The sequence below is a fragment of the Cornus florida genome, unplaced genomic scaffold (assembly GCF_030987335.1).
Source record: "Cornus florida cultivar Cherokee Brave unplaced genomic scaffold, ASM3098733v1 CherokeeBrave_3.0.0_Hap2_Chr05, whole genome shotgun sequence".
Taxonomy (NCBI): Eukaryota; Viridiplantae; Streptophyta; class Magnoliopsida; order Cornales; family Cornaceae; genus Cornus; species Cornus florida.
The window spans coordinates 106,368,833-106,383,486 of NW_026775575.1; the positions used below are offsets into that span (position 1 = coordinate 106,368,833).

The 14,654-nt window shown below is 33.1% G+C and overlaps 1 protein-coding gene across 1 annotated transcript; it reads left to right on the plus strand.

Annotated features, from left to right (window-relative positions):
- The first annotated feature begins 13,436 nt into the window (after nt 1-13,436).
- LOC132308290 (PRA1 family protein G2-like) lies at nt 13,437-14,641 on the plus strand. The gene has a single exon (XM_059806330.1). The coding sequence runs from the start codon at nt 13,590-13,592 to the stop codon at nt 14,241-14,243; it is 654 nt and encodes a 217-aa protein (XP_059662313.1). The 5' UTR covers nt 13,437-13,589; the 3' UTR covers nt 14,244-14,641.
- The last annotated feature ends 13 nt before the right edge of the window (nt 14,642-14,654 follow it).

Genomic DNA, 14,654 nt, shown 5'->3' on the forward strand with positions numbered 1-14,654 from the left:
GCCCACAATTAGCCCAATCCGGGGAACCGATCCGAACCGATCCGTTAACTAACGGATCGGTTTGGTTCGAATTGAATGCATCTACGGATCGATTCGGTTTCAGTTTTAACCAATCCGTGAGGACCAGTTCGGCTTGGGATTTATCCCCAAGCCGATCCGAACCGAACCGTGATCAGGCCTACCTGCTCTTTTTAGCATGGAGCCAGCTCTTTGTGTGAGGGAGCTGGCTCTCTCATTTTGAGAGCCTGTTCTCTCCCTTTTTAGAGCAGTTCGTCCGTGACTGCCTCGTCTTCTCCAACTCCGGTGATTATCTTAGCCTCTGTAATGTTTTTAAATCCTTGTTCTAGGTTAAATCTTAGTCTTACACAAATGTTAAACCACTGATATGCCCTCATAACATGTATTGAAACCAAGATCTGGAACAACGATTTCATAATTTTAATTAGCAATTCAAAGCAACTCAAAACAGATTTATTCCTGAATTTTAAATACTGTTTTAAATACCTGTTCTAGAGTTTAATCTTAGACTCAAATCAATTTCAAGGCCTTCATTTGCATTACCAACCTCCGTTAAACAAAACTTAAAGGCAAACAATAAGAGGAACAAATAATAGAAAAACACAAGTTCATGCAAAACAGTTAATTCAACGAGATCAAATAAAATCATATATGCATAGAAGACATGTTATTATATTTGTTTAAATCCATTTTAGCCTTTATTTAATCTCAGGAGTCTAACTAGGCATGCACAGAACACGAATTAACGGGAAAGAGAAGAACAGAGACTTGCTTTGAGACTTTGGATTAAAATCTCTAACTATCGTCTCTATCAACTCCGGCAACGTCGGTTGTGTTAAACTACCTCTGCTGCTCCTAATTCAGTCCCGAACTCCTCCTTGAATCCCTCCTTTAATCTCTTAAGGTTCTCTCTGTATTTTGTCTCACAAAACACACTTGGTTGTTCCCTGTATTCCCTCTGTATCTTATGTACGTGAATATGGTAAATAGGGTTTACAAAAACCCTTAGCAGACGTATACTTATGTATTTATAGGCTTTATGTGAAACCCTAAATTCAAATCCTAAACCAACTACAAGTCGGCTCAAACCTAAGACACGATTTAATTTAAGCAAAACCCTAAGTAAATTCACGTAATTAATTTAGTCCATTTTAAAATAAAATCTAATTACATACATATAAGATTAAAAATAATTAACCACACAACATAAAAATAAAACCATTTAATTTAACAAAAATAAAACACAAGTAAATAACAATAATACAACAAGTAATTCAAATAAAAACACTTAAATAATTAAACCAATTAAAATAATTCAATAAAATGACACATAATCAAATAAAATGCAATTAAATACAATAATTAAATTTCAGAATTGTCCTTTTAAAATTAGGGGTATTACACGAGTCCAAGTCAAATAATCAGATCGAGAACATCTATTTTGCTGCAAATGGATATTTGTGTCAACGGTTGGCTTAGTTGAGGAAAATGCCATCAGGGTGCTGTGGATGCTGATTTTGTTTTGTGAAATTAGGTTCAATCAGTGAAAAAAAAAAAAAAAAAAAAAAAAAAGTTCAATCAAACGCAGATGTGTGTGAATATGTTTTTGATTTGATACCAGATTGCGAATCTGGTTAGGTTAGTTTCGAAATTGAGAGAAGTAAGTGCTTCTGTGTTTTACAATTGATGACAAGTAATTGTTATGGATAGATAGTTACGGTGGTGGTGGACGGTGATGACGCCAACGAAGAGAAGAACTTAGCATCGAATTTGTCTTTTTTCAAGGGCCACGCCCATGGATGACGACGACCACTATTGAAGATCTCTAAACATCGAGATATGTTCGCTGTTTCATAAAACCATCGGATCATCACCAGAGTCCGGCGACCTCCCCTGTGAAAGGCGTCAAGACCTCAAACGTCACCATCGACTCCACCAATAATATTTGGTTTGGCATCTTCATTCCCAGCAAACCACCACCGTCCGACGATCTATTGGAAGATACAACTATTTTGATCCTCTGGTGTTGAATACAACTTCTTGTCTTCTCAATAAAGATTGTGAATTGAAGGGTTTGATTGATGATGATGATAAGTAATTGTGGGTATCTGCGTTTAAGGTGATATGTCCCTGTGTGTGTGTGTGTGTATTCAAGTTGGAGATTTTGTTTGCAAGGTGATGCAATTTCCCCAACTGAACTTTTAATTTTTTTAAATTTTATAAGAAAGATTTTTATATTTGTATAATTACCCCCTCTAAAATTTGATAGTGCATATATATATATATTCATAAGTAGTGGCGTAGCCATAGATGGACAAGTGGGGGCAATTGCCCCAACTGAACTTTTAATTTTTTTAAATTTTATAAGAAAGATTTTTATATTTATATAATTACCCCCTCTAAAATTTGATAGTGCATACATATATATATATATATATATATATATATATATATATAGTGTGTGTGTGTGTGTGTGTGTGTGTGTGTGTGTGTGTGTATAACCAAAAGCAATTCGCGGTTTTACACCAAAAAAAAAAAGAAAAAAAAGAAAAAGAAAAAAAAGAAGACAAAACAATAGAATATAATCATGACACAATTGTAAATATATATAATATTGTGACGGTTCAAGTTTTTCAACCCGGTGCGTCAGTGATGAACAGAAAGTTAATCCGATGACGGATCTGAAATGCGGAAGCAAATGATAAACCAAGGTCTTAAGAGATAGGAATCATTCTTAAGACACAAATGTGACCTTTCATGAGATCACAGGACCTAAAGAGAGCAAAAGCGAAAACAAAGGTCAAAAGGGACAAAATTCGTTATCAAAGGGGCAAAACGGTCAATTCACAATTAAAGTGAGAGACTTGACTCTAAATAAGTCAAACAAGGTTAATACAACCTAATCTAATCATTTCGAGACATTCTAAGAAGTTTTAAGAATATTGACTAAGAATCCCACATGAAATGGTGAGTGGAAGGGTTAGAAATCATCCACTTACTATGTGTTCTTACACTATCTCACACACACACACAATGCAAGACTAAATCATGATCCTACACTTGTCACAAATCCAATACTCCTTCCTAGGCTCAATCTTAAGCCTACATTTGTCAATAATCAAAGCCAACATGTGCACCAATCATAGGCCAACATGTGGGTAAATCTCCACCCTCCAAATGTCAAAAGATTACACATCCAAGTCACTCCACCCCTTTGTCAAAAAGTGGCACCATGAGTATGTGACACTTGTCACATTTTTCAAAAATTGCAAAAAGGTCATTTTTCAAAATATCTTCCAAAATAAATTGCAAAAAGGTCTCCAAGACAAAAAATAATTACTTTATGTAATTACACCAAAACCCCAAAAATAATGAATAATTACAATAATATATGCATCCATGCCCTTTATGAAAAAGTAAGTAATTAGAATGATTTCCTACAAAAGTGAAAATACAAATATCATGGAAACTAAGTATCATGAATGCATACAAAACCGGAATCAAATCTGAGCACAACAAGTGAGGTTATGCAAGGAAAAATGAAAAATGGGAAAAGGACGAAATAGGGAAAAGACAAAATAAGAAAAAGACGAAAAAAGAAAATCGCTGGAAAAGAAAAAGGAGAAAAAGACTGGGTCATTACAAATACTATATCTATCAATTTATCACTTTCCCACAAAATATGATATTTTTTTCCCACTTTCAAAAAAAAAAAAAAAAAAAATTTATTAAGATACTCTTTCAGACTTTTGATTTTATCACAAACAAATGAATTGTTCCTATCACATTTTTGATCTTCAACATTTTCCTTTCCGCGAGCCTTCAACATTTCACAAATGCACAATTTGAACAGAGCAAGCGGAGAAACCATTTACAGGCTCAGTCAGTCTAGTGCGGCAGACAGGTAATCTGATATATATTTTTTTAATCATCTAAATTTACAAATCCAAACAAAGTAAACGGAGAAACCATTTACAGACTCAGTTAGTCGTACTGCAGTGTGACAGACAGATAATCTGATAAATTTTTTTTTTTTTATCATCTAAATTTACGAATATTATTTGTTATTATAATTTTAATTAGAAAAATTATTAGTTATTACTATCAAAATTATTTTAGGCCTTGTTGTTCTTTCAAAATTTAGTTTGTGTAATTGTGTTACTAATTATTATTCTCTAAATAAGACTTCGAATTTTTTTTATTTGCAGCCCAAATTGGTGAAATCATAGATTCACGCACTCTATCAAAATTTTCGATTGATTAGATTATTTGGATACAACTTATAAGATTAGTTATCTTCATATCTTGCTTTTTATTTTATTGTTTTGATTTGTAATATAAATAAATTTTTATTATGAGTAGATTGACAGTCTGACATAGTAGTTATTAAGAATGTTTGTCACCATGAAATTTTTTGGAATGAAATTGTTTATCATGGATTTTTTTTTATTTATTTTTTATTATTATTTTTTTACAAATGTGATATATTAGAATATTTAGATTTAAGTAATTGTGCTATTTTTTTTTTCATATCTAATTCTTGATTCATTGAATATGATTTTTTTTTAGTATATTTAATTAAATAATGCCCCCATAGAAGGAAATTTCTGGCTACACCACTGTTCATCAGATTGTGATTGTGGTGGTCTTTGTGGAGGTGGGATGACAATGGTGGTTGTGGAGGTAGAGACAATGGGTATAATGGTTATTTAAGTAATTTGATATTTGGTGATAAATGAGATTAAAGAATTAGGGGCAAAATTGTCTTATTACATATTTTTAACGGAGACTGTGACGGAAAAGTGAAAATGGATCTAAGTGATAATTATTTTTAAAAGATATTTAAAGGTGATATTTGGTCAAACACGAAGGGGTATCAGTGAAATTAACCCTTCACTAAATCATAAATGCACTTTGCTTCTAAATGTATCATTATCTAAAAAAAAAAAAACTTTTTTACTTTTTTGTCCACAATAATGGCATAAGAGGTTTTTAAAACACCACTTAATCAATCCATTAAGTAATTACAATTTTAATGAAATATCGTATTCCTTCTTTTATACTCCGTGTGTGTGTGTGTGTGTGTGTATATATATATATATATATATATATATATATATAGATTCAAGGATTATATTATAATGAGTAGTAATTTGTCGATCGAATTTAATAATTTTTTAATCCAATTTATACGAAAGGAGTGGTGAGTTTCATGATGTTATGATGTCATCTATAATAGGGCCAGTATTACTCATTTAACATAAACTGAATTCAATAACTGTCAAGTTCAATCCTTAAATCATTACTATATACATACTAATTAATGAAATAAAGAGCTAAGCAATAAGCCCCAAGCATACACAGGGCCTGTTTAGTAATAGGAATTATTTCCTACTTTCTACTGTCAATTCTGAAAAAGCAAAAATAAAAGTAAAATCATGTTTATTAAATTACTTTAACTTTTTCATTTTGAGGAAGTAATTCCTAAATTTGTGAAGAGAAGAGAAGTAATTATCTACTTCTTGTATTTGTGCGAAGGAAGTAATTTCGACACTGTAGCACTAACTTTTTAAAACCTAAAACCCGTCCTTGTTTATATCATCATCGCGCAGCCTTAGCCTCTCGCCTCATATCTGCTTCAAGAAAGTTCTACCAGGGCTATCGTCATCCCTTATCTGCGAGCGTCGATCGGCAATGGAAACTTAACTGCCGACCAACAACACCACTTGTAAGTTCGCCCTCTCTTTTCATATTCTCCCTCTTCTCAAATTCTCTTTCATTTCAGATTCTCTCTCTCCTCATATATAAAGATTTTGCCCTACAATTTACAATTTCTCTTCCTGAATCATTTTATGAGTGAAATATCTGTATCTGTATATATAGCAATTTCTCTCAGTACTCTCAAATCAAAGACCTCTTCGGCCCCGATCCCTTTGCTTTCCTTAATGTGCTATTCGCTGTATGTGTATATATATTAATGTTCCTTTATGTGGTTTTTAGATCCGTGAAATTTCAATATTTACATGATTTTGTTTCATTACATTGCCTCTTTGTTGGATATCATGGGTTAATTGTTATGTTGAATTATAATGGATGCATTATGTAATTTATTTGTAGGAATTTATACCCTGTTGCTAATTTGATGGAATAAGCTCTTTTTTTCTTTGTGTAATTTCTATGAGAATTTCTGGTATTAGATTTCTTACCATCAACTTTTAATTGGGTTATTTTGGTTTAACATTCTTCGCATAGTGTAAAGTTGGGTTTTTTAATTGGTAGTTGGTTCCTAAATGCGGCTATTGGATTTTAATGTTCCGCATAGTGTAAGTGTGGACTTCCAATATAAATGGAATGTATTCATTATGATTCAAGTAGCACTCTGTAAAGGAATCAATCATCTTGAGAGGGACAATTGTAGACAACATCAGCCATTTCACAAAATTGTTGAAGAAAAACTGATGGTTGCATAACTTACATTTAAGTGGACTGTGATTGAGTGTTTTTTTTTTTTCTCATCAATATCAACTAATAATATATGAACTTAATTATCATTATTTTTATTATGAGCATCCTCATAAGATTATTGTTGTTTAATTACTGTAATATAGAAATTTTGTTCCTTATATTATTTTACAGTATTATATATTTAATGCTAGGTTGTTTGCTCATTTATTTTATTTTGATCTAATAAGTTGTAGAAGTGTGTTAATTGTTGTAGTGATGGATCAAAGTACTCAATTAAGTTGTGTTAGCCACTTTGGTATATAGTAATTGTTCACATAGTATTAATTGTTCTAGTGATGGATCAAAGTACTCAATTATTGGATGGGGATAATGTGGTCGAGTATCAAAGTTCTCAATTTATGTGGAGTGAAAAAAATGAAGAGATCTTAATAACTTTAATGAAAGAAGAAAAAAAGAATGGAAATCGGAAAAGCAGCACATTTTCTACTAAAGGATGGAAAAATTTAGAAGAAGGATGTTAAGGTTGACTAAAAAAAAGTATACGAACCTACAATTGAGGAATAAATTCAATAGGTTGAGAGACAAATATAAAGCATATAAAAAATTTCTATCCAACACTGGTTCATCATGGGACCTTGTAACTGGTTAGGTCACACTTACAGATGCCCAATGGGAGGGGATGGAAAAGGTTAGTTGGAATATATTATTTATAATATTATCTATTGTTTCATATAAATTAACAATAATATATAATTATAGCAAGTCGGGTATGCCAAGCGGTTTTGAGAAAAAGGGTACAAACATTATAATCTGCTTAGTAACTTATTTGGTGATACATATATAACTGGTAATCATGCTCACCCTTCAAATAGAAGCCCATGTATTAGTGGTGATGAGGGAGACAAAAATCCTAATGAGATCAATGAAGTGGTGGATACTTCTCGTCATAGGAGTCGGTCTCCTGACCTTGCTCGTACAAGATCAACTAAAGAGATCTTTTAAAAGACAATTTCATCTGCCATGAGTGGATTTGGCTAATATTTTAAGAAAAAGGCAGAGGCGCTAGATAAGGGTGGAAGCTCAAGTGGTATGTCTTGTTAGGCGCTGAATGTTACACATTTTAGCCCCTTTATTTGCATATTTTATTCTCTTAATAATAGTTTATTTGTAATTTTACATTATTTTATTGTTTTCATTTATTTCAGGGCTTTAATTGTAAAATCAGTCAAGACCAGTGATTCTGAGCTTTAACAGATGACATTCCGTGGGACCGAGCAATGTTGAAGATGCAAGTCTAATTATACTTAGAAAATAGTCCAAAAGAAGACACAAGTTGATAAGAATGGAAAGGAGAAGAAAATGAAAAATCCTTTTCTAAAAAGGAAACTATCACCAAAGTTGGTAACTTGAACCCGTTTTGGTAATCTAGCTGTATCTCTCTCCTCGAGTGTCAAAATGGCTAAATTCTCGAGTTAGTTGAAAGGAAATTCGAAGAGCTAAAATTTTGTATTTCACGAGGAGTCTTTAAAACAGCTGTTTACCTTGTCAAAATTGGCTTGGAAGTATGTAAAAATTTTGGAGTCCTTATTTGACAGAATTTCTATGTATGTCTCCTATATGAAAAAAGGGAACTTTATGGCTGATCTTTTATTATTTAAAGGGAGTCCTCTACAACATTGAAAAATCATACAGAGGAGCTCGAGACTGAGATCAGAGAGGAGCATTCAGAAGAAAGAAGAGATAGATCCATAGCAGTGAAGATGTCTTCTTCAACCATGAAGAATTCTACTCTAGTCATGCTAGGCTAAATGTTTTGCTAGGGTTGTGACGTAGCCCTAGCTTAGCACACTGGTTTGATTGTATTTAATTATTGGAGAATAATTTTTATCATGCATAATTGTGTAATCTATAGGATTTTTAATTGATTTTTCAATAAGAATCGATTTTAGAGTTTTAATTCAATTTCAAATATTTTTCTATCTTGTTTTAGATATTTTAATCTTATAATTAAACACAACTCATTCACTTCTTATAGTTGTGAATGAGATGATTACACAATAGTTTTTATCTGAATATAATATTAGAGATTTGATGGATTATGCCTAGAAAAGATAGACCATGCTACACCCAAGAGTAAAGTAGTTAGGTAGATGGTTTATACCAATTGAAGATAGTCCATGCTTAGCTTTAAATTATATAATTTTCTAGCTGAATTAATATGTGCTTGCAGCCATGATTAATTCCCTGTGCATGTTATATGATATATCTCCAATAAATTGATGCAATTGACTGGTGGTGCGATGTTAGTAGAGAAATCATACTCCTAATCCTCTCTCTCTATTTTCTACATCCTATTTAATCATTGTTCTTTAGTTTATTTTATTTTTCGATTTAGTTAATTTAGAATTCAACATCATAATTCAATTTATTTTTCGATTTAGTTAATTTAGAATTCAACATCATAATTCAATTATCCTACTTTCAAGTTAATTTGGAATTTAAGAAATCTGTTGACAAATTTATTTTACACAAGTCCCTTAGGTACGACACCCTTACAAGTAAACCCTATCTGCAAAGATTCGTGCACTTGCGAGTGGTACATATAAATCTTAGAATATGTCTCAAGTTGATCAAGACTCCGCTAAAGTTACTGAATGCTTGCAAATCTTAGAAGGCATGGGACCAATTGATGGCGACACATTTTTCAAGGCCCTAAAACAATTTCGTGATGATCCGTTCTGGAGTAGAGTATTTGTTACACTTAGTGATGAGAAGAAGCGGGAATGGCTTGAAAGGCTGCAACTGGGACTAGATTGATAGGCTGCAACTGGGACTAGATTAATAGGCTGCAACATTATGTGTTGATGGGTTGTAATTGTTGTGTATGTTTGAGACAATCTTTTTTCTTTTTGTTTGTAATTTCTATTTGGGATTTGTTTAAGCTAGTAAACTTATGTCTGTGATTTAGAACTAGTACACTTGCCTTTTAACAATGTTTTGCTAATGTTTATCATTTTTTTGCTTTAATTTGTGTCCTTTTTATTGTGTTAATATGAGATATTATATATGTCATTTGAAGATGAAGTCATTTTTTTTCATAACTTTTATTGATTGCATTATCATTTTATGCATCTCATATTTCGTTGCATCAGGTTTATCATTATGGATCCATTTTGTTTGCCTACTTTAATTAATGATGATGAAGAAGATGAAGAGGAGGAAATGGGGGTGTGTTTGTTGTTTATTTACATAGTCATAGAGTACATGGAACATTATATGCTTCCACCAAGACTATGTATGACTTATATGCTTCAGAGCCATAATTATATACTTAAATTAGTAAATGGCCACCCCATTAGGTGTTATCGACTTTTTAGGATGGATAAACATGTATTTAGAAATTTATGTGAACGGTTAAATGGATTGGGCTTGGAAGATTCTAGGTACTTAACCGTACAAGAACAAGTTACAATGTTCTTGTATATTCTAGCACACAATGAGAGTGTTCGAGTGGTGGCATAAAGATATCAACATTCTACGGGGACCGTGCATAAATATTTCCACCGAGTTTTAAAGTATGTTTGCAAATTAGGGAAAAATATAATATGTCCACCAAATATGAACGAGGTACCCTTGGAGATTCAATATAATGAGAAATACTTTCCATTTTTTCAGGTAGTTTTTTTTAAAAAAAAATATTTTTACTTAATTAATTGGTATTGTGAATTTATATTTACTAACAAAATAATGTGTTGTAGAATTGCATTGGTGCAATTGATGGTACACACATCCATGCAAATGTCCTAGCATCTTCACAAATTCCTTATCATGGAAGGAAATCACACACAACACAAAATGTAATGGCTATTTGTTATTTCGACATGAAATTTACATATGTGGTGGCAGGTTGGGAAGGCTCGGCAAATGACTCAAGAGTATTATTGGAAACTATTTTTGATCCTACAATAAATGTTTTGTTGCCACTCGAAGGTATTAAATTAAGATATCATATGTTTAAAATATCATATTAAATTAGAAAAAAATTAATTTTTTTTTGTTTGTGCAGGTAAGTATTATCTTGTGGATTTTGGGTATACCAATATAAGGTACTTTTTAACACCTTATCGTGGCGAAAGATATCATTTACAGGAATATAGGGGGAGACGAATAAGGGGTCCTCATGAACTATTCAACTATAAGCATTCGTCACTGAGAAATGTGATAAAACGTTGTTTTGGTATATTAAAAATGCGTTGATCGATCCTTAAGTTGATGCCTCCTTACAAACTGAGTGTACAAGCATTCATCGTTATTGCTTGTTGTACATTATATAATTTTATTCGTGACGAAGCCCATTTAGATCGTCTTTTTGATGAATATGGGGATGAGAATGCCAATCTTCAAGAAGGAGAAGAAGTGGAGTTAGGTGGTACTTCTCAGAGAGTAAATGTTACACAAGAGCTAATTCAAGAGATGAGTGAAACCCGTGATGCAGTTGCAAATGAGTTGCGGAACAACTATCGTGATAGATGAATCACTTCTATTTGCTCATTATAATATTGTCACTTTTATTAGGATTGTTTTTCCATTTGGATATTGTAATATTGTCACTTTTGTTAGGATTAATTTTCTATTTGGATATTGTAATATTGTCACTTTGGATTAATTTTCTATTTGGATATTGCAATATTGTCACTTTTATTTAGATTAATTTTGTATCTAAATGCCATTTGAATTCATGTTATAATTTGCATACTTTTGATATTATGTGTATGTTGGGCCGAAAAATTAGAGTTGTGTTTCACTTGTTATGATACTAATATAATCTACCCAGGCTTTTTTGGATCATAATATGGCCGTGGTACGTTGTTTTCTGATATTTGATATTTGCCCAATTCAAGAACCAAAAGCAAAAACATAAATCGATTTACATGACTGTTGTTAACATGATCTTAGGTGTGGCTTAGAGAGAGAGAGAGACAGTATTAGTAGTTCAAATCTTAGGTGTGGCTTAGAGAGAGAGAGACAGTACTAATAGTTCAAATGATATAAAACTTATTTCAACTTTATTACAGGAGAAATGCCTCGTTACTTAAAGACATTTGAGCCTTTCCCCACATATAATAGATTTACATGAACAAACTAGTATTGACCCTGTCCCTGTGGAAGAAACAATAGAGATGGGAGACATTAATAACACACACTACTACTACTACTACAACAATTAATGATACATAATATTTCTTTATTACATGAATTAGGCATCAGTTATGTAGCTACAACTCTTTGATTGCAATGGAACCCGCTTTTGGTATTCTGCCAAAGCCCACAATGGGTATATATTCCTGTAGGCTGCATAGTGTAACATGCAATTTTTCATAAAAACGTCAGTAATTTCCTACATATAAAAGTGAGATGGATCATATATTAGACAACTCCCCAATAAAAAAAAAGTTCAATCAATATTACATTATAGATTAGAGTGTATTGCCCACTTCAAACCATTTCTCTCTTTATACAGGTTGATTTTACCTCTTAACAAATTAGTTGTTTGATTTAGTCATATGAATTACCTGTTGGGGGAAATCACCATTTTGGGGGCTTGTAGTGTTCATGCGTACATTGTTTTCAAAACAAAGCACTCTACCTAGACTTCTTTGGATCATAATATGGCCGTGGTATGTTGTTTTCTAATATTTGATATTTGCCCAATTCAAGAACCAAAAGCAAAAACAGAAATTTATTATTTTTTTACTAAACACACTTTCTGTATTTTGCTTTCAAATTTCAAAAGTAGATAGAAGTTTACTAAACACACTTTCTGTGTTTTGCTTTCAAATTTCAAAAGTAGCTTACTGTTTACTAAACATAATTTTACTTTCTGTTTCATCTCAAAGAAATCAAAATCATGTACTTTTCGAGAAAGTGAAAGTAACAAAATAAAAGCATTAGTAAATAGGTCCAAAAAAAATCAGAGCAGCAAGGAGCACCATAAACAAGCACCCCAACCAAAACAAACGGCCCATTACCTTAGCCCGGATAAAACCAGAAGGATACCCATATGCGGCAACTACCCATTATTAACTCAAGGAATAGCCCAACTCCGTCTGCATTAATACCAAGTCTCCATTATGGAGTATATTTTTACTTTAATTTTATATGAATGAGATTTGGCTATATAAATTATTTTTTAATTATTTTTATTATGTCATATCTCTTTTAATATTTAACTCTTTCAAATTACTTTTTAATTTATCTTATATTAATTTTGGGTGCCTCTATGCAAGATTTTTTTTTTTTTTTTAGATGCCACACCTAATCTTATCACGTGGCACATAAAATTTCCCTCACATTTTGGTTTGTAAACCTGTCTTTTTTTTTTTTAGTCACTCCTATTCTCTATCTTAACATCCAACACGGATTCTGTTGTATAAAATTTTCCTTTTTAGTTTTATATGACATACGTTTATCGCCCAAAATTCCACTAGCTTTCCTCCATTTTTGTCATGCACCAATTCTACTAATTATATTCCCATCTCTCTCTCTCCCCATCCTCTTGTATTAATGACCCTAAATAGTATTCATTTTGAAGGGTAACAATTACATAATTAATTCATATCTAACTTCGTCAAAAAAAAAAAAAAAAAAAAAAAAAATCAAATCTAACTCTTTATCAAATTTGCATTCCATTCATTTAATTTTAATCCTACAAATTCTTAACCCTTTTCATTCTAACTCCTTTTCTAAATTTTCTTCTTTAGAAGTGTCCAATTATCCTAAAAAGATATTCTGATTACATATCACCTAATATTACACCATTTTGAACCAAGTTGGAATGGGCTTGGCCCAATATCATTGGGCCCAGTAATTGCATAAACAAGATGCTATAAGGCTCGAGTTGACACAACTGGACAGGACTAATCTAAACGCAACTAGAAGTCCATTTGGTCCATCAGGAATGGGCCTCTTGTCCAGTAGAGACGATGATGTGTCAACAGATCACAGTTAAGTTTAGCCTTACTCCATGGACTCGATCGCAGAGAACCCGGACTCTCTCTAATCCAAACCCTAAAACCGACAACACGCGATTCACATGGAGGCTTTGAATGGTTGTTGAGGTCAATTCAGTCAAAGACGCCACAATGCAGCTTCCACCCACCACCAAGTCCGCCGTTGCCGCCACCACCTCCACCTACACCACCATCCCTATCTCCGGTGCAGACGTCATTTCCAGATCAGTCCAAAACCTCTCCAACTTCATCTCTCGCCGCCGCCCCTGGCCGGAATTCATTGCCTCCGGTGTATTCGACCGCCCGGACTCCATTTCCGGCGCCGGAACCCGGTTCCGAAAAAACTCGAACTACTTCGGTGTGAACTACGGGATCGTGATCTCCACCTGCGCCGCCGTATTCCTCATCGGAAATCCGATCGCACTGATCATCTTCGCTTTGGTCTTCGCCCTATGGTTGATTCTCTACTTCTTCCGAGAAGATCCGATGATCGTGTTGGGCCATCACGTGAGCGATCGGATCGTGATGGTAGGCCTGGTTGTGGGCTCGTTGGTGGCCGTTTGGTTCACTGGAACTGTGAACATTTTGTTGGTCGGAATTGGGTCTGGGCTTTTGATCGCTGTTCTTCACGGGGTTTTCAGAAACCCAGAAGGACTATTTCTTGACGAGGACGACGCCGTTTCCAACGGTTTGATCCGGTCACGACCGGGTACGGATTCTCATAGAGTGGATTTCTCCGATCAGTATTGATTCAGAGACTGATCACCCAATGCAAATCTTGTTTAAAAAAATAAAAAAATTTGATGGTAATGATATTGAAATTATAGTTACTTTGTTGTAGGACTAACAAGCAAATGAAAGAGAAAAAACTTATGGTGTTGAAGCTTGTTTTTGGGGATGAAAAAGTGTGAGTGAAAGGAATGTTAAAGGGATGAATTTTATTTTTTTATTTTTTATTTTTTATTTTTTTCCTTTCATCTTGTAATTATTGTGTGGGTTATAAATTCAGTGGGGCTTGCATTGTAATTTCATGGGATGCATGGGAAAGGTTTGTGCTCTAATTTGCGTTTCTGAGATTGTTTGTCTTTGTTCTGTTTCATTGTTGATCCTTGTTTCAATATAAAAGTGTCTCCTAATTTGTTCAAGAACCGTCTTTGTTGT

What these genes read in the sequence shown, in the direction of transcription:
- LOC132308290 (XM_059806330.1), top strand. Translation starts at nt 13,590, where the DNA reads ATGGTTGTTGAGGTCAATTCAGTCAAAGACGCCACAATGCAGCTTCCA.